The sequence below is a fragment of the Tyto alba genome, unplaced genomic scaffold (genome assembly GCF_018691265.1).
Source record: "Tyto alba isolate M040663 unplaced genomic scaffold, T.alba_DEE_v4.0 Super-Scaffold_23, whole genome shotgun sequence".
NCBI lineage: Eukaryota > Metazoa > Chordata > Aves > Strigiformes > Tytonidae > Tyto > Tyto alba.
The window spans coordinates 23,890,169-23,909,319 of record NW_024881297.1 but is presented as its reverse complement, the minus strand read 5'-3'; the positions used below and the strand labels follow the sequence as shown (position 1 = coordinate 23,909,319).

At 55.4% G+C, this 19,151-nt stretch overlaps 3 protein-coding genes across 9 annotated transcripts; all 3 read left to right on the top strand.

Moving 5' to 3' along the window:
• The first annotated feature begins 4,051 nt into the window (after positions 1 to 4,051).
• On the top strand, positions 4,052 to 7,370 carry LOC104368810 (sulfotransferase 1 family member D1). 5 transcript variants are annotated; one of them, XR_004407818.2, is made up of 7 exons: positions 4,052 to 5,946; positions 6,021 to 6,146; positions 6,254 to 6,351; positions 6,463 to 6,589; positions 6,689 to 6,783; positions 6,858 to 7,049; positions 7,174 to 7,256. XR_004407818.2 is itself a non-coding variant. In XM_009976204.3 (7 exons), exons 1-7 carry the CDS (start codon positions 5,670 to 5,672, stop codon positions 7,284 to 7,286), a joined length of 1,017 nt encoding a protein of 338 aa, XP_009974506.3. In that variant the 5' UTR covers positions 4,052 to 5,669; the 3' UTR covers positions 7,287 to 7,370. The 5 variants fall into 5 exon arrangements, 4 of the variants coding, with proteins under 4 accessions (XP_009974506.3, XP_032853662.2, XP_032853661.2 ...); XM_009976204.3 differs by having other exon boundaries at positions 6,869 to 7,049; positions 7,174 to 7,370; XM_032997771.2 differs by having other exon boundaries at positions 4,052 to 5,411; positions 5,728 to 5,946; positions 6,869 to 7,308.
• Positions 7,371 to 9,849: 2,479 nt separating this feature from the next.
• Positions 9,850 to 11,399, top strand: LOC116962815 (sulfotransferase family cytosolic 1B member 1-like). Its single transcript, XM_042797090.1, is given in 8 exon segments — positions 9,850 to 9,997; positions 10,185 to 10,294; positions 10,296 to 10,314; positions 10,439 to 10,536; positions 10,643 to 10,769; positions 10,857 to 10,951; positions 11,030 to 11,210; positions 11,287 to 11,399. Coding segments are annotated over 8 exon segments (891 nt in total).
• Positions 11,400 to 11,915: 516 nt separating this feature from the next.
• Positions 11,916 to 15,608, top strand: LOC104359471 (sulfotransferase family cytosolic 1B member 1-like). 3 transcript variants are annotated; one of them, XM_042797089.1, is made up of 8 exons: positions 11,916 to 12,043; positions 12,532 to 12,683; positions 12,911 to 13,039; positions 13,141 to 13,238; positions 13,418 to 13,544; positions 13,632 to 13,726; positions 13,805 to 13,985; positions 14,062 to 15,608. In XM_042797089.1, exons 2-8 carry the CDS (start codon positions 12,536 to 12,538, stop codon positions 14,172 to 14,174), a joined length of 891 nt encoding a protein of 296 aa, XP_042653023.1. In that variant the 5' UTR covers positions 11,916 to 12,043; positions 12,532 to 12,535; the 3' UTR covers positions 14,175 to 15,608. The 3 variants fall into 3 exon arrangements, with proteins under 3 accessions (XP_042653023.1, XP_042653021.1, XP_042653022.1); XM_042797087.1 differs by having other exon boundaries at positions 11,959 to 12,043; positions 12,535 to 12,683; XM_042797088.1 differs by having other exon boundaries at positions 11,972 to 12,043; positions 12,566 to 12,683.
• Positions 15,609 to 19,151: the final 3,543 nt, after the last annotated feature.

Below are 19,151 nucleotides of genomic sequence, written 5' to 3'. Positions count from 1 at the left end.
CTGTGTGGGCCAAATGCCAAGTGGTTTTGTTAAACAGAGGGCACTCAATGTCTTGCTCAGGGGGAAAAAAGGCCAGGCAGCTTCTCTGGCTCTGTCTTCTAGCTCTGGAAAATTTATAATGCTTTGTCCCAAAGGTACCCTTTAAAACACTAGCTATTTTAACACCGGGAAAACACATAAGCATTTTGAGGGTTGCAGTGTTTTTTTTTAGCAGCCACTTCATTAAAGATCTTAAGAGCTGGAAGTCCTTGTAATATCAGTCATATGCTGTTCCCAAAGTTTGAACGAAAGCTGTATTACTGACACTTGGCCAGAAGTGTTTTTGCTGACGCTGTTCCAGCTGTAAGTAGTATATTTACAGCTCAGACGTCGGGAAGCCAAGCACTGCAGTAATGTCAGTGGGACCTCTGAGCAGGTAACTCGTAGGAAAATTCTGGCAGAGGTCTTGTTAAGCTATTACTTGTGTTTTTTTCATGGGAGTGAGAGGTAGGAGCTGGTTCTGTGGAGGAATAGGAGAGGAGAGTAGCAAAAAAATAACAAAGATTAAGTGGGGGAAGGTGGGAAGCCAAAACATGGCTTCTGGGGCTCTACCACTAGTATATAAGATAGTTGAGTTGAAAGCCATAAAGGTAAATGTGATTCGGAGGTTAAATGACCCTTCAAAAATCAAGGTTATGCAGCATTTAAATCACCTGCTTGAGAGCAGCCTCTTCCCTGTGCTCCTGTAATCACCTACCATTAACAGGGGAAACATGAGTCTGTGAATACACATAGAAGAGCAATTGCTTTGAGAGGAGCTGGCACGAGTTCCTGCTCACAAGTGCAGTGGGTGACACTTCGGCCACCAACAGGCTGACGGGACACCCCGGTCTGGCATCCGAGTCCTGGCTGTCACCATCAGTGCTGCCAGTAGAGGGAAAGGTTCTCCAAGAAAACGATAGACAAACATAGATAGGCATTCGATATGAATTACACCAATAAATCAAAAAGGAGTGTGTAAAATGAAATAGTGGACGAGTTGAATGGTGGTTCTTGTGCTGCACACATCTCTACTGTAAACATGACAGTAACTTTGAACTAAAAATACCCCAAGAAACTCAAAGGTGAGAAGGAAGGAGAACACAAGAAAAGCTGCTTCAGGGTACAGCCTGATGAGCTAAGAGCATTTCCACTGTCAGAAAGTGGCTTTTGCCATAAAAAGCACATTAGACCAAGTTGTTCAGAAAATGATGGGACTACATTGCTTTGAATCAAGAGCTTCTCCTTGAAGCTGGCATGCTGTTCAGCAAAAAGTGTCTGCAGAAGCACCATCAGGAATTATTGTCTCTGGCCAAGAAGATGGGCCATGCGAGTGCAATAGAATTTAATTTCCTTGCCGAATTAAGCCCCGCAGCACCAAGGAGATATTTTGCTCAGGTTTTGCTGGATTTCTCCAGTTCCAGCCACTCCAATGCCATCACCTCTCTGCCAGAATTTAGGAGGGGCTTTCTGATTTTTTGCAGATGTTGAAGCAAAGCAGAATTACCAAACCCACCACAAATCAATGCAGCTAAAGGTAATCGCTCCCCAAACCCTGCTCTCAGTGCACAAGCCTTCATGTGTTAACTGTCACACATTGGTTCATAAAATGCACTTTTCTTAGAAAATGTTTATGTTAACAGCTGCACCGGCAAGGTTACTACCAAAATAGCCTTCTGGGCTTTGGGTTTTTTACAGTCTTTGTTGGTTGGTGGTTTATTTGTTTTGTTGTTGGTGTGGTTTGTTTTTGTTTTTTTTTTTTTTTTTTCCTTTATTTTTTTAATCCTCATCCTATTCTAAATAGGAGAGTGATTCAATCATCTCTTTCTGTTTAATTTTTGCTTCATCCTACTATTTTCTGTTTCAGAAGGACGGAAAGCTCCTGGTTTGGTCATAACAGAAGGAAAACATGACTGTATAAACGTGGCCCTTGGAAGACAGAACTAGACCTGGTTGTATCTTATTTAGCATAAATAGATTCTGTATAAGGCTGTCATATAACACTTGAAAGAACAAAACCATTGAAGTCACCACAATATGAACTACCTTGAAATCACCTATGGCTGAACTACTTTGCCCTAAAGGTCCCTGATTTTGCTGGAGGGGGCAGTGGTTATCTTATAGCAGGCACAAGTGGATGGGGATGGCAATAAGGAAAAATAATTTGATATAGCAACCACTATTGAACACAGTTTGAAGCCACATGGCCCTGCTTTCAAGAAAAAGGTTTCTTCCATGCTAGAATTAAGTACAAATACTTCTTGATCTAGACATAGTGAGAATCATCTTCCTACATCAAAATTACTTGGGGAACTACGAATGAAAAGGTCAGTGTGGTGAAAAGATTGAGGGTGCCTATAGGTTAACACACAGGATCAGCTACCCAATCAAACCCAGACACGGTAAGAAAGGAATTTTTCTAGCCCTGATACCTAATTTAGTCTGTTTGCAGGTTTTGAACAACTTTGAGCAACAAGCTTTGGGGCTTTTTTGAAACGCAAACTGCAACATTTATTTTTGCTAATTGCACTGAATGGCTTTGCTAGGGGAAAGACTGTTCTTGCAAGCAGGAAGGAAGCTATTGTGAGTAGCGCTAGGCACACAAAGCTGCCATTTATATTTTCCACATATATTCACTGTTTGAAGCCCACGGTTGTTCTGCACTGATGTAGTTTTGCCACTGGAAGCCACAGGGCAAGTGAGAAGCATTGGGCCAGGAGCAACGCTGAGCCTCTCAGCCCTGGTGAGCCTAAGGGCTGTGGTGCCGGGGCCCAGGTCTGTCCCAGTAGTTATGTGGGGGCTGCCCTGCGGGAACAAGTGCACCCTGATGAGTCTGATTCTGTCCAAAACCTCTCTGATTTCAGAAATGATATGTTTTTAATACATTGTTTGGGCATTGTGGAAATATAAGATAAAACACATGTCATGTGTTGATATAAATTCTGTAAGGAGAAGGAAGGACATTCAGTTCTTGCCTATAGCTATAAACTGCTTTTAAAACTACATGCAGTTATTAAATAGCATGTGATACTAAGGGGAACAAATTATTTGCACAAAGATGAGGCACCAGGAGGGCAGGGATCTGTGTGTCATCCCCCAGGGGACTCTTGGGGAAAATAAAGGGAATATTGGGAGAGAGAAAACGTGGTGAGAGGCATGGGTGGAGAGGGTTGTGTCAGATGGCAGGGGTGAGGCAGAAGCTGTTCTGGAGGAACAAAGAGCAGGAATTCAGTTTTCTCTTGCAAATAAAGTATGCTGCACACCCACTGATCTCCCCTCTCTGCTAGCCCATGTGTGACACCCCTCGTTTGCTTGGGCTTGGCGCTCAATGCACAGCCCTGGTTGGAGTCAACGCTTTCAACAGCAGCAACCAGGAAGTGTAACGAGGCCGTGGGGTTTTAACCAATTTTTGGAAGAACAGGTATGAAAGCAGGTTTGCTCCCGTTTCTGTTTGAAGCTCTTAGGAAGATGAAAGCATCACACCTCTTCAGCAGTGCTGGGTGTCCCCATGTCACCGGCGGCCCTCTGCGGAGGCCAGCCCCCGCGGCTCCCTCTTTTCCCAGGCACACACTTGTTCCCACACCTTCCCTGTCCTCACAGAGTCCCCCTCGCTTACCTCTGTCACTCCACAGCCTCAGGGACACCTGATCCAGTGTGGGCTCGTCCACAAGCTTCGGGTCGGCCTCTGCTCCACCGTGGACCATCATGGGTGGCAGGGGGGGCGGCCCTGCTGTCTCACCACAGGATACAGGGGGGTCTGCTCCAGTGCACCTCCCCTGCTTCCACTGGCCTGGGTGTTTGCATAGGTGTGATTCCTGTAATGCCTCATCACAAGTCCCCAACCCGCTCCCAGGTTCCCCCTTCTTCAATTATTGCAAAGACGCAGCCACCATCACTAACTGGCTCAGCCTTGGTGCAGAGGTGGGTCTGACTTGGAGCTCTGGTTGCTTCGAGAAGCTTCTCACAGGGGCCATCTCTGTAGCCCCCTCCCCTGCTACCAAAAAACCCTGCCACACAAACCCAGCACACTCTGGCAGTGGGGTGCATCTGGGGGGATGCCCAGGGAGGCAAGAGAGGACCAGAGGATGGGGGCTGCAATCATGTTCCCTTACAGCAGGAGCTGTCCTGGGGGAGGTGGGACTGGGACACAGGCAGCTGTGTGGAACTCGAGGGTGGGGGTCCAGTTATATTGGTCCCCAAACCTTGGGAGGCTGGCATGCACCAGGCCGAACTCAACATCTGAGATAGTCTTAGGGGAAAAGGCACTTTTCACACCATTTTTGTCTGTCCAACTCTTTATTCAAGGCGTGTACAACAGCCAGAATAGTCATTAACTCATTAGTCCATAATTAGGCAGTGTACAGTTATGACAGTTCATATGCAAGTTATGACAGTGATTGATTTACAACCTTGTCAAAAGCCAAGATCACTTGAACAAGCACATGCTGTAATTAACTGAAGCAGAAATGAACTGGAGCTGGAGCCACAGCCCAACTGGAACTGCAAATAAGCTGGAGCCAAAATGAAGCCAGAGAAGGTGAAACCCAACTGGAGCCTAAAACGGGCGGGAAGCAGGAACAAGCGGGAGCTGGACCTGGAACAAACCAGGGGCAGAAACAAATGAGCTGGAGCCACAAATGAACCGGAGCTGAGACTACCTGGAGCTGCAAACAAACTGGAGCCGTCCTCGAGCTGAAGCAGAAACAAAATGGGGGCTGAAGCAACTGACCCAAAGCCACTGACCCAGTGCCTGCAGTGTCTCCAGGCAGGCTCAGGCAGGGCTGTCCCCAGCCAGGGCTTGTGCCCACCCGAGTGGGTTCCCCCCATGTCTGGAGATGTTTGTGGGCACAGGGGTGGCTGTGCCCATCCCTGCAGCCCATCCCAAACCGGAGCCAGGATCGGGAGCCACGGGCATGACAGAGCAGAGGCTGACCCTGTGGTGGGAATCAGGAGCTGCCGGGGACCCCCAGCCCCAAAGACCGAGCTGCAGCCGCTGCCCCCAGGGAGGGCACCCCAGATGGTCGGTGCTAAAACCCTCCGGAAAGTCACTGGGACCCAGCCAGGCACCTGTGGGGGTCCCACACAAGTGGGGGGAGAGGCGTGACTCACCAGGCCCCTTCTGCCACATCCCTCCCGCCCTTCCCCACAGCGCCGTTGCCCGCCCTGCCAGGCTACCTGCCCACGTGCCTGCCTATAAGGCGGCTCCAATCACCCCCAAAACCGCCCCACACCTTGTCTGTTGGCCCTTTAAACCTGCTTCCCACCCTCCATGCCACTTGGCCGAGCCGGCTTTGGTTAACCATTACCCCCCGTGGGGAGGGGCAGGAGGGCAGAGGTGCCAAAGCTCCCGGGGCCAGCAGCGCAGCCGACCAGTGCCCGCAGGACTCCGACAGGTATGGCTGGCAGTGGGGATGGGGGGGGCCCTGTGTGGCAGAGGTGTCCCCATGGCTCCGAACCCCCGTGGTACCCACGAAAGGGGTTGAAGTAGGGGGAGAAGTGTGGCCAGGTGGGAGGAGAGGTGATGCCGGGCTCCGTTCCCGGCCCCTCCTGGCTTGGGCTTAGCACACAGCCGGCACCCAATATCTCATGGTTGTGTTCTGCTGGGGAACGGGGCACCCCCCCCGCCGGCACCGGCAACACCTCCGCCACACATGATCCAGGGTGGGCTCCGCCTGACAGGGCGCTGCCCTGGGCACGGTTCTGCCGCAGGATCCAGCCGGTCCCGAATAGCAGCAGCTGCTGGCAGGGGGGACAGCCAGCACCCTCAGGACCCGCCGTCGGCCATGGGGAGGGACGACGTGGTCAGGGAGGATCTGGGCAGCCTCCACGGCATCCCCCTCTACAAGTCCTTCATCGAGGGCTGGCCACAGGTGGAGTCTTTCCAAGCCCGGGCAGATGACCTTCTCATCACCACCTACCCCAAGTCAGGTTAGTGGCCCTGGGGAAGGGTGCAGGGGGGACAGGGTGACGCCAGCCCTTGCAATGGTGTCCCTGTGCTGCAGGCACAACGTGGCTGAGCGAGATCCTGGACATGATCTACCACGATGGCGATGTGGAGAAGTGCCGACGGGATGCCATCTTCAACCGGGTGCCCTTCCTGGAAATGAAGGTCCCCAACATACCTAGTGGTGAGTCTCCCAACCCAGCTGCTCCCCTGGGTTGTGTGGGGAGGGAGATGAGCCAGGGTGGGGGTGGGAGTGCTGGGGCTCACACTGCTAAGCCTCCTGTCCCGCAGGCATCGAACAGCTGGAGAAAACCCCGTCCCCGAGGCTGGTGAAGACCCATCTCCCTGTCCAGCTCCTCCCGACCTCCTTCTGGGACAAGGACTGCAAGGTAACGCCACAGGTGCCCCATGCCTCTCTCCCCATCTGGGTGGCAGGGAGGGGGCACCACTCTGCACCCCCAACCACATGATGTCACCACTCTGCACTGACCCAACCACAGGTCATCTACGTGGCCCGCAACCCCAAGGATGTCGTCATCTCCTACTACTACTTCTACCAGATGGCCAAGATACACCCCGACCCTGGCACGCTGGATGAATTCCTGGAGACCTTCATGGCTGGCAAAGGTGGGGGCTGAGCCCCAGGGTGCCCATCCTGAAATGCCCGTGGGAAAGCTGTCTCCTGCCTCCCCATTTTTTGTCTAAACCCTTGACTGCATCCCGCAGTGGCTTACGGGTCCTGGTATGAACACGTGCGGGGCTGGTGGGAGAAGAAGAAGGAGAAGCAGCTCCTCTACCTCTTCTATGAGGACATGAAGAAGGTGAGGGTGGAATGGAGGGGAAGGTGCCTCAGTTTCCCCCCCATCCAGTGTTTTTGACAACCACCTCATGTCAGCTGCCCTGCAGGACCCGCAGCGGGAGGTGCAGAAGATCCTGCAATTCCTGGGCAAGGAGATGGAAGAGGGGACGTTGGCGAGGATCCTCCACCACACTTCATTCCAGGAAATGAAGAAGAACCCTGCAGCCAACTACGAGACCATGCCCACCACTCTGATGGACCACAGCCTCTCCCCCTTCCTCCGGAAAGGTGGGGTTTGGCCAGCAGTGGAGGGCTTGGGAGGGGTGTCCCCGGGCTGTATTGCAGCCCTCAGCTGTGGCTGCAAATATTTTGGGGGTGTCAGGATTTACCCCACGTGCTTTCTTGCCGCCAGGGATCTCTGGGGACTGGAAGAACCACTTCACCGTGGCCCAGAATGAGCGTTTTGACCAGCACTACCGAGAGCACATGGAGGGCTCTGACCTCTGTTTCCAGATGGAGGTGTGAGGGGCTCATCCCCCTTCCTGGGGGGCTCTCTGCATCTCCCTGCTCCCCCCGCAGGGAGGGTGGGTCTGGACGAAGCATCCTCGTGCCGATTCACTTTTTCCTCTGTAATAAATTGGGATAACTGGAAGGTGAGCCGTTGCCTGCAAGGAAAGCTCGGGGGGGATGAACCCCCCAGATCCCGGGAAGCAGCCGGGGCACCTCCATGCTCAGTGGGCGAGAGGGTGGGCACACATGGTGGATTTTTAGCCAATGCTTGTCAGGCATCAACTGGGGGGCGGACATCCTCCCAAAAACCACTGCTGACTCCAACACCGTGGGCTACCCCAGCCCCATCCTACCAAGGTGTTTGGAGGGAGCAAAGATCGGTGAAGAGTGGAAAAGCCTCAAAGTGCTGGTGAACCTGCTGCCCCCGCCGCTCTTGTGTGCGCAGCAGCTTTCTGGCCTCTGGGTTGTGGCAAGTCTCTTGACAGAGGGGGCGGTGGCGGGGCTCGCCCCGGGCTCCCTGGCCCAGCCGGAGCTCGCCAGCCCAAGGTTTGTGGAGCAAAGGCGAAGGGAAACACCTCCCTGCCAGCGTACTGCTGCGCTCAGCAACATCGCTGTCCTTGCGGGGTGGGGAACCCACCCTGCAACTTCTGACCTGCCTGCACCGAGCCCTTGCTTGGGGATGGCTGGAGGAAACCAGTCTCTGTCCCACTGGGGGCAAAGGTTTGCTCTGGAGCCCCACATTCCCCAGTTACGCCCCGTTTCCAGCCTGTTCTTGAGTTTCCAAGATTGCAGCTTTTTGGCAAGGCAGTCTCACGGGGTTGTTTCATTCCCAAATTGATGCAGCCCACATCTGACTCCTAAAGAGCAGCGGCGCTATGAGGGCGCTATGAGGGGTGCTCTCCAGCAGGAATAAACCCTTTCCACACATTTATTTAAATGCCAGTGGAGATCTCTGCACTTCCCCAGCTCCTGGCTTTGCCTGCAGGCTTTGCCTGCACACACAGCCCATTTTGCTGGTGTATGGACACAGGGGGGCAGGGAGGTCATATTCCTTCCTGCAAAACACCCAAACAGCTGACATACCTCACAGGGAACTTGGCCCCGGGGACAAATCAACGCTGTTTTCCTCAAGTTTGCAAACTGGAGAGCTGCTCCCCCTGCCTGGCTGCCACCTCTTCAGCCCTCCCTGCTCCCTCCCAGCTTGCGTTTGCCCGTGGGAAGCAGATAAGCAGGAGCATTTCAACACCACTGGCACCCTTAAATCCTTTTCTCAGAAGCACGATAGCAGCTGCACTCGTGCTTTGCAACCCTGCAAATTTTAGATCCGTATTTGAGTGCCTTCTGGGGGGAGAGGAGTGACTACAGCCTGACCCCCACATCCCACTAGTGAGCCCCCGTGCCAGTGCGAGCAACTGGGGACGTCGACAGGGGTGACCCCTGGATCAGCCCAGGGTGATGTTCAAACCCCATGGGATGTGGGCTGGGATTTCCTCCCTGCCTTTTCCGCTGCAGGCGGAGGGGGGAGCTGTGATTTCCATACACACCCCCTCACAACATCTGTGTGTTTACTGGGTGGATGCTGAGCACAGCACAGTCCATCACAGGCATCTGGGGACCATCCCCAGGGGGGCTGCATCCCCTTTCCTGCACTCCTCCCTCCACAGCACCGGGACCAGGTTGGTCTGGGTCCCTTCCCTGATGATGTTTCCCCCACCTGCAGCCCCAGGAGCCTCTGCGTGCCTCTATATTCCATGTGGGGAAGAAAAAATAGCAACCTCCCCTCTCTCCCTGACCAAGCTGCAGGCAAAGCTTTGCTTCCTCCCTTACAGAGAGCCTGATTAAGAGGCAGATAACAGGGAGACACTGCCAAGGTCAGGGGGCTTGGCCCATTTTGGGATGCCTCAGCCTCACAAGTGGAGGGCCTGCGCTGGGGGGTGTGGGGGGCTTAGAGGGGCTCGATGTCTGCGCAAACCCCTGGGAGATGGAGGTGAGCCACAAAGCTGCACTCCAAGAATAGCAGCATGGAGGTTTCACAGCCGGCATCTCCAGTGTTCCCGTCCAGGCAAAGAGGGTGGAAAGGTTTTCAGGGGAGAGTCCTGCGAGCCCCGCTCCCCATTCCTGGCTCCTTCAAACTCTCAGGTAGCCCCCGCAAGCAGGGCTTCCCCGTGCTGCCGTGCAACAGAGAGCCGTGGAAAAAAAAGCTGGGGCAGGGCTCGGGAGGGGGATGAAGAAAAGAGCCTGAAAGCCCAGCCAGCAAAGCCCCTGTGAGTTTTACGCTCCAGGAGCAGCTCTGCCTGCTTAGTAGGGGCAGCTGCACACTGCCTGTGATCCCTGAGCACCCCCCAGGGCTTGTTGTGTCCCCCCGCACTCCCTGCACTGCTGCTGGCCCCCAAAATCCACGTGGGAGGCAGGTGCCACCTCCTGGCATGCCAGCAAGAAGGGTTTTCTTCCCGTGGCTGGCATGGCTAGGCTCAGCAGGGATTTTGAGCCCCCCCCAGGGGATGAGGTGGCCCCGTAATGCTCCCCGCTACCAGACAAGTGTGTCCCCCCACCCCGAGCATCCCCCATCCCCAGCAGGATGGCCGGTCCCGACACCCACCTGCAGCAGCCCTGGGGCACGGCACACGGCATCCCCATGGTGAACGCCTTCGCCCACGACTGGGTGCGAATCGACACCTTCCAGAGCCGCCCCGAAGACATCGCAGTGGTCACCTTCCCCAACTCTGGTGAGCGTCCCCGGGCACCAGAGAGGGGCCGTGCTTCGGAAGGGAGGCACCAGCTTGCAGCCCCCCCTGGGACTTAGGGGGGATGAGGAGGAGGAAAGGCAACGCCAGCGGACGGTGCCCCTCGGCTGCCTGAGCTGGGGCTGCGGTGGGAATGGCGCTGGCCAGACGCCTGACCTCCCCTCACCAGGCACCACCTGGGTCAGCGAGATTGTGGACGTGATCCTGAAAGGCGGCGATCCCAAAAAATGCAAGCGGGATGCCATCATCAACCGGGTACCCATGCTGGAGTTCGCTGCCCCCAGGGAAGATGCCGGCAGGTAGTGGGGCAGCGGGGGTGGGGGGTGGGGGGGAAGCAGGGGGCAGCAGGTGCTGGCTGGGGGGCAGGCTTGGTTTTGGGGTGATGGACAGTGAGAGAGCTCCTGGAGGAAATCTCCTTTGCAGAAACGGAGCAGCTGGAGGCCATGGTGTCCCCTCGCATCATCAAAACCCACATCCCAGCTCACATCCTGCCCAAATCCTTCTGGGAAAACACTTGCAAGGTAACAGGCTGGAAGGAACAGACCTGGAGGAAGCTAGCAGAGATAAGGGGGGGACCTGCCCTGCCAGGACCTTACAAGTCCCCACATGTCACCAAGCTCTCTGCAGATGATTTACATGGGGTGCAACGCCAAGGACATGGCCATCTCTTTCTACCACTTTGACCTGATGAACAAGCTGCACCCGCACCCTGGGACGTGGGCACAGTATCTGGAGGAGTTCATGTCTGGCAGAGGTGGGTCAGGACAACCATGGGTGCATGTGGGTGACCCTGAAGGGTGCTGTCACCCACTGACACGCCCTGGCTGCTTTCTCCACACAGTGGCATATGGCTCCTGGTACAACCACGTCAAGGACTACTGGGAGAGGAGGAAGGATCACCCCATCCTCTACCTCTTCTACGAAGACTTGAAGGAGGTGAGGGACCAGGGTGGGTGGTGGTGTGGGGTCTGAGGGGGGTGGCAGGAGGGGCGAGCATTGGCCTGCATCCCGCAGGACCTCCGCCGGGAGATTGTCAAGGTGGCCCAGTTCCTGGGGCGGGAGCTGCCGGAGGCGGCGCTGGACGCCATCACCCGGCACACCTCCTTCGAGGCCATGCGGGACAACCCCACCACCAACTACAGCATGGTGCCCCCCCAGTTCATGGACCACAGCATCTCCCCCTTCATGCGCAAAGGTGAGTGGTCCCCGGGGGGCTCCCGGCGCGTCATGCCCCCCCGGTTGCCACTGAGCCCCATCTCGCCCGGCCCCAGGCACTGCTGGAGACTGGAAGAACCACTTCACCGTGGCCCAGAACGAGCGCTTTGACCAGGACTACACGCAGAAGATGTCAGGCACCGACCTGCGCTTCCGCACCCAGATCTGAGGAGGCACCGCCCGATGCCCCCAAATCCAACCTTTGCTGATGGCACTGCTGCTGTGCCAGGACTCCTTCCCCTCTCCTAGGATCACTGGAGAGAAATAAATTGTCCTCCCTGACCCCCTCCCATGGGATGCTCACTACCCTGTGCCTCTGCTAACCCCAACCCAGCCATCCCGCCGGGGCCGCTGGTCTCTCCGTGGGTTGGTGACAAGCTGGTGCCGCCCCACAGCCCTTTGATCACTGTGGTGGGGGGATTGCTGCTGGCAGCTCGGGGGAATCACAGAGGATTTAGGCAAAAACGTGCGCGGGGAAGGTGCCAGCTGGGCGCAGGCAGCAAGAGGTGTTCTCCCTGTCCCCACGCGGAAGGACACGGGCTGAGATATGTGGGTGGGGAGTGGGACCCGTGGGGCTGGAGGTACCCGCTGCAGCCCTGCCAGGAGTCCATTGGCCTCTGGTTTCTCCCTGCGCTTGCTCCTCCCTCCTGGCAGTCCCAGCGCTGGCAAACATTACTGCTCTCGCTCGCCCTGCCTCTTCCCTTCTCTCTGTCAAACCACCGTGGGGCCCCGCGTCTCTCTGTCCTCTGCTGTCACTGGCCCGGTGTCACCCTCCCGGCATCAGCCTCCAGGCGTGGAGCGGCACAGCCTTAGGTGAGCTGGGTGCCCTGGGGTGCCCTGTGGGTGCCCTGCCATGCTCAGCCGCTCAGAGCTGCGTGCTGCAGAGTCCAGGGTGGTGGGTTTGGGGTACTTCGGGGTGCACACAGCACTCTTAAGCCTCACCCTGGGCTGGGGTCTGCTGCGGTAACCCCAAGGACCCGGTTCCCTGCTCCCCTGGGGTGCTGAGGCAGGGGGAGAGGTGCCTGGCCTGGGTGACGCCGGCACGCTGCGGGCACCCCCAACCCTCGCAGGGGCATGGGGTGGGCTCCCACCCCTGCAGACGGGACCCCCCTGTCCCCAATGGTGGGGCACAGCTGCAGCGCCGCGGTGACCTCCGGTCCCTGTGCTGGCGGCGTCGCTGCCGCTCCCTGCGCCGGCACAGCACCAGGTCCCTGCTCTGCCCTGGCTGGTGGCCATTCTGGGAGGGACAGGGGCTCCCCCACCCTGTCCATCCCCCCCTCCCCGAGCATCCCTGTCCCCAGCAGGATGGCCAGTCCCAACACTTACCTGCGGCAGCCCTGGCGCATGGTGCATGGCATCCCCATGGTGAACGCCTTCGCCCACGACTGGGGGAGGATCGACACCTTCCAGAGCCGCCCCGAAGACATTGTGGTGGTCACCTTCCCCAAATCTGGTGAGCGTCTCCGAGCCCACCAGATGTGGTGGTGCTGGGGAGAGCGAGTGTGTTGTATGGCTGGGACCCGCTGTCTGGGGGGAGGCAGCACCTTTGGGGCTGTTGGGGCAGAGATGTGTGGGTTTTCCCTTCACCCCCACATCCCTTGATTGAGATCTGGGGGGTTGTCAGTGATGAGCCCCCCCAGCACAGCCCTGGCCACCCCCCCGGGGGGTTGCTTTCCCCAGGCACCACCTGGGTCAGTGAGATCGTAGACATGATCCTGCAAGGCGGCGATCCAGAGAAGTGCAAGCGGGACATTATCAGCAAGAGGGTGCCCATGTTGGAGTTCTATGCCCATGGGGAGATACCATCAGGTAGCGGCGCTTAGGGGCTTGGCTGTGGGCACCCCACCGGGGGCTGAGCCTGGGGGAAATCTGCCAAGGGCTTGCTGGGGACATGCTTTGGGGTGCCCCAGGGACGGACCTGCTGGCCACCATGCCTTCGCCCCGCATAGTGAAGACTCACCTGCCTGCACAAATCTTGCCCAAATCCTTCTGGGAAAACCGCTGCAAGGTAACACCCCAACCCTGGTCTGTGCCCCAGGGGGCATGGCAGCCCCCCTGTTCTCCTGGGGCAGGAACTCCTGATGCTCCCTCCAGCATCCTAAGTGGTGTCAGGAGCTCTAGGGGCTGGAGCAACCCTGCTGTTGGTGGTCCTGGGGCTGCCCCTCGCACCCCACGGCCCCTCTGCAGATGATCTACGTGGGCCGCAACGCCAAGGACGTGGCTGTCTCCTTCTACTATTTTGACCTGATGAACAAGTTCCAGCAGGACCCTGGGACATGGCCCCAGTACCTGGAGGAGTTCATGGCCGGCCGAGGTGGGTCAGGACAACCATGGGTGCATGTGGGTGACCCTGAAGGGTGCTGTCACCCACTGACACGCCCTGGCTGCTTTCTCCACACAGTGGCATATGGCTCCTGGTACAACCACGTCAAGGACTACTGGGAGAGGAGGAAGGATCACCCCATCCTCTACCTCTTCTACGAAGACTTGAAGGAGGTGAGGGACCAGGGTGGGTGGTGGTGTGGGGTCTGAGGGGGGTGGCAGGAGGGGCGAGCATTGGCCTGCATCCCGCAGGACCTCCGCCGGGAGATTGTCAAGGTGGCCCAGTTCCTGGGGCGGGAGCTGCCGGAGGCGGCGCTGGACGCCATCACCCGACACACCTCCTTCGAGGCCATGCGGGACAACCCCACCACCAACTACAGCATGGTGCCCCCCCAGTTCATGGACCACAGCGTCTCCCCCTTCATGCGCAAAGGTGAGTGGTCCCCGGGGGGCTCCCGGCGCATCGTGCCCCCCCGGTCGCCACTGAGCCCCATCTCGGCCGGCCCCAGGCACTGCTGGAGACTGGAAGAACCACTTCACCGTGGCCCAGAACGAGCGCTTTGACCAGGACTACACGCAGAAGATGTCAGGCACCGACCTGCGCTTCCGCACCCAGATCTGAGACAGTGCTGTCATGTGCCCCCCCACACACCCAGCATCACCAATCCCACTCCCCGACAGCAGCTCCAGCACAGCCTCAGCCTGCCTGTGTCTCACTGGCCTCTGCATGCCAGAAGGACTTTTACAAAAATAAAAGGTTTTATTTCTATGTATTCCTCCCAAATCTGCAACCATGTGAAAGCTGCTGCATTGCTACAAAGCGCTGTGGAGCCTCATCCCACTTGGCATCGCCCCAGCCCCACGTTGCCTGCCCAGGCCATGTGTAGGATACTCCTGTGTGGCTTCATTTGGAGGAATAAAAAAAGTCAGGATGTGGCATAGAGGCGTTTCCAGCATGTGGTGAATAAAAGTTGCCAGCAGCTTCCACATGCACATCTCTACCACGGCAAGGGCTCACACAGGGTCCCACAGCCACCGCCTCCTGCCTCAGAACCCCCTGCTGATGTCACACTTTGGGTGGGGACAGGACAGGACAGGGCACGGTGATGGCCATGCCCCCCCCACTGCTGGGCCCATGTGGAAGAGACGAGGTGAGCGGGATGGGAACGAAACCTGTCCCAGGGTGGCCAGGAGATGGACGCAGCCTGGGGAGCGTGGGATCAGTCCTTCTGCTCAGGAGCAACGAGAGACGATTTTGCTGCTCGCTTTTGTGCTGTTCCAGGGACCTGAAAGCAGTTATGCTGGGCCAGTCTCCCCGCAACCACATCATTCATCAGGTATGGCAGGTCCCGGGGGTCGGAGGAAAGGGTCCCCTCGGCCATTCCCCCTCCCACCATAGCCAGGAAAACCACAGCTAAAGGAACGGCACTGCGGAAAGCTGGTGCTTTAAAAATAGCTGGTTTTCTGTTGCAATCATTTAAGAAAACGAAGCTGCGAGTTGGACGGTCATTGGGTCCCAGTTCCTCAGATGCTGTCCGCTCCTGCCAGTGTTCATCAACCTCTCTTCTCTTTGGTACATGTGCAAAACAAACTTGCCTGCAACCTGGAGGAAATAGTCATTGTAGGCATGGAGCATCTCTGAAGATGTGATTTCTTTCTCAGGAGTGGGTGAAATAGGCAAAGAGGTTAAAAAAAATGACCAGGGATCTGGGGCACAGGCCAGGTGACAGGGATGCAGTCAGGCACAACCCAGCACGGAAACAGGGGCTACTGGATGTGAAACGGTTCTGCTGTGCTCCAGGGATGAGACCGACAGTCAGGTGGGACCTGTCAGGAAATACAGGCAACAAAACCGAGTTAAATGCCATCATTCAGCAAAATCCCTGGAATGTGGCCATTAGGTACCACAAACCCAACAAAAGTGGGGGTGGTGGGCATAGCTCTTACCTACTTGGATGTGTGGGAAGAAAGTAAGGAGAAAAAGAGAAGATACAGAACTGTGATCCCCCCTTGGAAGAAATGTTATTTTAAGTCATAATAAAATAATTGCAAATGATTTCTGGTTCTCTCTCAGATGCTAGGAACTTTTCAGTGTTGCATGATACAGTTGTGTATTGCTTGGTTGTAGTGATTTGTTACAGAGGCAGCCGGCTCTGAATCTCTGTCGCATCTTATCTTGCAGTCTCAGTTCAAACAAAGCTGAGCCAGAGATGCCAGAAGAGGAGATGGTAAAAATAATCGAGGTAATTACAGACAGGAGCAGAGATACCTAAACTGGCAAGGGGTGGCCTTGGCCACTTGTGTGGTACGGAAGAGGTGCCATGTAGGAAAGCAGCTCCCAGGACAGATGTGGTTCCCTGTGTCTGGTCACTCTGTAGTTTTGTCTTCTACAAATCTGACTTTGAAACCCTGACTCGTGACATGCACCACATCCCACAGCATGTTGTACCTCCCCTGGGGATTCACTTTTCCCTCACAACTGGCTTTTTTGTTTGTTTAAGATCCCTTACGTCATGCACTGAGATACTACCAGCAATTCATCCATACTGATCTTCCCCATTCTTTAGGACTCCAGAGGCTTTCCTCATAATTCAGCCTCTGCCAGCTGTGTATTTTTGGGCTGAAGGCATCTTGGTCTATTCATGTGCTGGATTTCCTCTGCTGGTTTATCTCTCAGCCCCTTGACATTGTGACATCTTGCTACAGGAAACTTCTTTCATTCTTACTCTTGCTCTTGAGACTCAGGACGACCAGCATCTGTTTTGGCCCCACTGCTCTTGCCAAATACTGCTCCTCTGCTAATGTCAACTTGTTCCTCTGTAATTTGTTCCAGGCATTTTCTTCCCTCCCTAGATTTCTTGCATGCCTGTTTGCTGCTGCTTGGATATAAAGCCAGGCCTTTCAATTGCCCCTGCTTTGTGCCTTAGATGTTTCCATTTGCATGGAAGCACAGAGATTTGTTTTGTTTCCCCAAAGCATCTCTGGTCTGTTAGATGACTCTCTAATGACACCTCTTTCCTCTTCGTAATTCAGATAGCATAGGGACATCAAGCATACTTCAAGAAGTGTTTTCATTCACTACTCTCAATAAGAACCATTTTTTTTTTATTTCTATCTTTTGTCCCTGAGCTCAAAGTGCAATCCTAACAGCACATGCCCTTGCTGCTGTAGATATGGTGCTTGTTAGCAGCTGAAGAGATGCAACATAACCAGCTAGGGGAAGCTAAAATGCTGTGTCACAGAAGTTTTGTGTAGACCCAAACTCCTAAGGCCCTGAGAAAAAAAACAAGGATTTGGTTACGAGGCCAGAGGAGGGACTGCAGAGGTAACTTTGCCCTTAAAAGCACCATCTAGCAAACCAGGGCAGGATGAGTGCAAGCTCCCTCGTAAACACTCTTGTAAAACCAGGACTTTGAATCCCTCGATGTGAAGGCGGTGCCTCTCCTCCCACCGCTTGTGGGTGCGGAGCCACACAGGCGGCGGCTGGAAGGAGCCTTCGTCCTCGGGGCTGCACGCAGGCACCCGGGAGCGGGGCCGTGGGCTGCGGAGGGGCTGCCTGCTGCCTTAGAGGCAGGAGCTCGGTGCGGGGGGCAAGGTCCCACAGTAAGAGTTGCTAAGGGTGCTCCCACATCTCGTGCAGGGGTCCAGACATCTGAGCTGATGGCATCCAAAGCAGAGAATGTTCCTCCCTCTCACTCCTCCAGCCTCCAAACATCCCAGGTGCAGGATACAGCAGCCCCAGCCGAAATTCCACCCATGCCTCCAGTGCAAACAGTGGAGAAAACACAAACCTAACCTGGTGAAATACCCCCAAGGATGACGTGGCAGCCCTCACAGTTACGAGGTGAAGCCCAAGTCCAAACCTCCAGACCCGATTTCCTGAGAGCAGAGGCGGGGGGGGCTGCCTCTCTTCGCCTCCCAGACAGATGTGCAGAAACACTCCTCCACACTCCAACCAGCAGCAGATGTAGTGCTCCCCTCTGCGTCCCAAACCAAGCTGCGATGGATCCGCTCCAACCCTGCAATATCACGGGAAAAGCAGTCTCTGCCTTCCCCAGATGCTGAAACACAAGAGGAGTCATGCTGGCAGGGAGGCTGTCTGCGAGGACGCGTGCCGAGGCCGAGGTGCAGATTTCCCGCGTGGGTACGCCCCTGGGGAGTAGGTGGCAGGGGTACCACCCGTGTACGGAGGCCCAGGCACAAACCTCGTGCTAGCAGCTTCCAGAGTCAAACAGCACAGCCTCACTCCTGTGAGACACAGATGTGGCTTAGGACCTTGAGCAGGCTGAATCCAAGTAAGAAAAAGTAATTTCTGATAAATTTTCCCTGGCCATAGATGAGCTGTGCTCTGCTTCCAGATTTCTGGAAAGCCAGCGAGAAGCTACAGTACAGCAGCAGGGTTATGTACAACTGGTGGATTCAGTCAAAATTTAGCAGGGATTTCAATTTAGTTTTCATTCCCCTGCAGAGCTATGAACATGCAAAGGTATTACAGCGTGTGAATACATTACTAGGTTGCTCAATGCAATGGCTGCTGGCCAGCCATTCAGGGGGACCCCTGCTCAGTGACAGCCTGGTCTTTGCCCAACTCCTTCCTGGCCGAGTGGCAAACACATCCATAAAAATAAATCATTGGCAAGCTGGCCTGGCACAGGGAAAGGCTTGGCATAGGAGCATGAGCAGCAAACATGCATGAGAAGGTGGGAGGGAGCGATCAAATGTCCCCTTCTGGGCTCGTGAGCCATTAGATGAGTCCCATCCTGTCTATACCCTCAGTATTTGCAGATTTGCCCATCTCTGTAGCACTCAGCTTTCCCCTGGGGGTCGGACAGATGCTGGACAGACAGGGGGTATGCTGTACCTGCAGGCAGCTTCGGCAAGTCTCCGCTGCTGCACGTCACTGTAGAGCTGGCGAGGATAGGGTGCAGCACCTCTTCTCCCTCCATAAATGCACAATTCCTAGCAGGGACACAAAGCTTGGCCTGGACCTTCTCTCATTTCTTTCTTTTTTGGGGCTTTACACAGTGGAATGGCTCCAGTGCGAGCCACTCCGGTGTCTGCATGTTTACATGACAAGGTGCCCCTGCAGCAGTGCAACAGCAGTGAAGAGAGTTCATAAAATCTTAAACTGAATCAGTAAAAAGAAGTGAAATGCTACAAACCTAGCCCATGGTATTTTTGTCCTACAGCTGCAAGGTAGAGGCATAAAGATACAATTTAGTTGAGCAAGGTGGTTATGGTAAGGCTACTTCAGCTCATTAACTTTTGCTGGAGTTTTCCTATTACCCGTGGGGATTGCATGGGAGTAGACATTTTACTGAGCACTTGCACATGTCCCTCTGCAAAATTGCTCAATCCACTCACTTCTGTCTGTACCCGGGGTGAGCCAACCTTGATATTTCCCCCATCCAGCCTTCCTCCTCCCTAAAGAAAAACAATAGTCAAGACTTTCAAGTCTGCTTTCAGTCCAGAAACCACTTTACTGCAATAAGTGAAAGGTAAACAGGGAGTCATTTGGGGCTCCTCAGGGCAAAAGCTTCCCTTACTACCCAGGCACTGAATTTCTGAGGTGCTGGTTGGCATCAAGGTTTTCTAGAAA

What these genes read in the sequence shown, in the direction of transcription:
- LOC104368810 (XM_032997770.2), top strand. Translation starts at nt 5,670, where the DNA reads ATGATCCAGGGTGGGCTCCGCCTGACAGGGCGCTGCCCTGGGCACGGT. An exon ending in GGTCCCCAACATACCTAGTG is followed by an intron (nt 6,147 to 6,253) that starts GTGAGTCTCCCA and finishes CCTGTCCCGCAG; the next exon opens with GCATCGAACAGCTGGAGAAA. An exon ending in GACCTTCATGGCTGGCAAAG is followed by an intron (nt 6,590 to 6,688) that starts GTGGGGGCTGAG and finishes TGCATCCCGCAG; the next exon opens with TGGCTTACGGGTCCTGGTAT.
- LOC104359471 (XM_042797089.1), top strand. Translation starts at nt 12,536, where the DNA reads ATGGCCAGTCCCAACACTTACCTGCGGCAGCCCTGGCGCATGGTGCAT. An exon ending in TCTGGGAAAACCGCTGCAAG is followed by an intron (nt 13,239 to 13,417) that starts GTAACACCCCAA and finishes GCCCCTCTGCAG; the next exon opens with ATGATCTACGTGGGCCGCAA. An exon ending in CTCCCCCTTCATGCGCAAAG is followed by an intron (nt 13,986 to 14,061) that starts GTGAGTGGTCCC and finishes GGCCGGCCCCAG; the next exon opens with GCACTGCTGGAGACTGGAAG.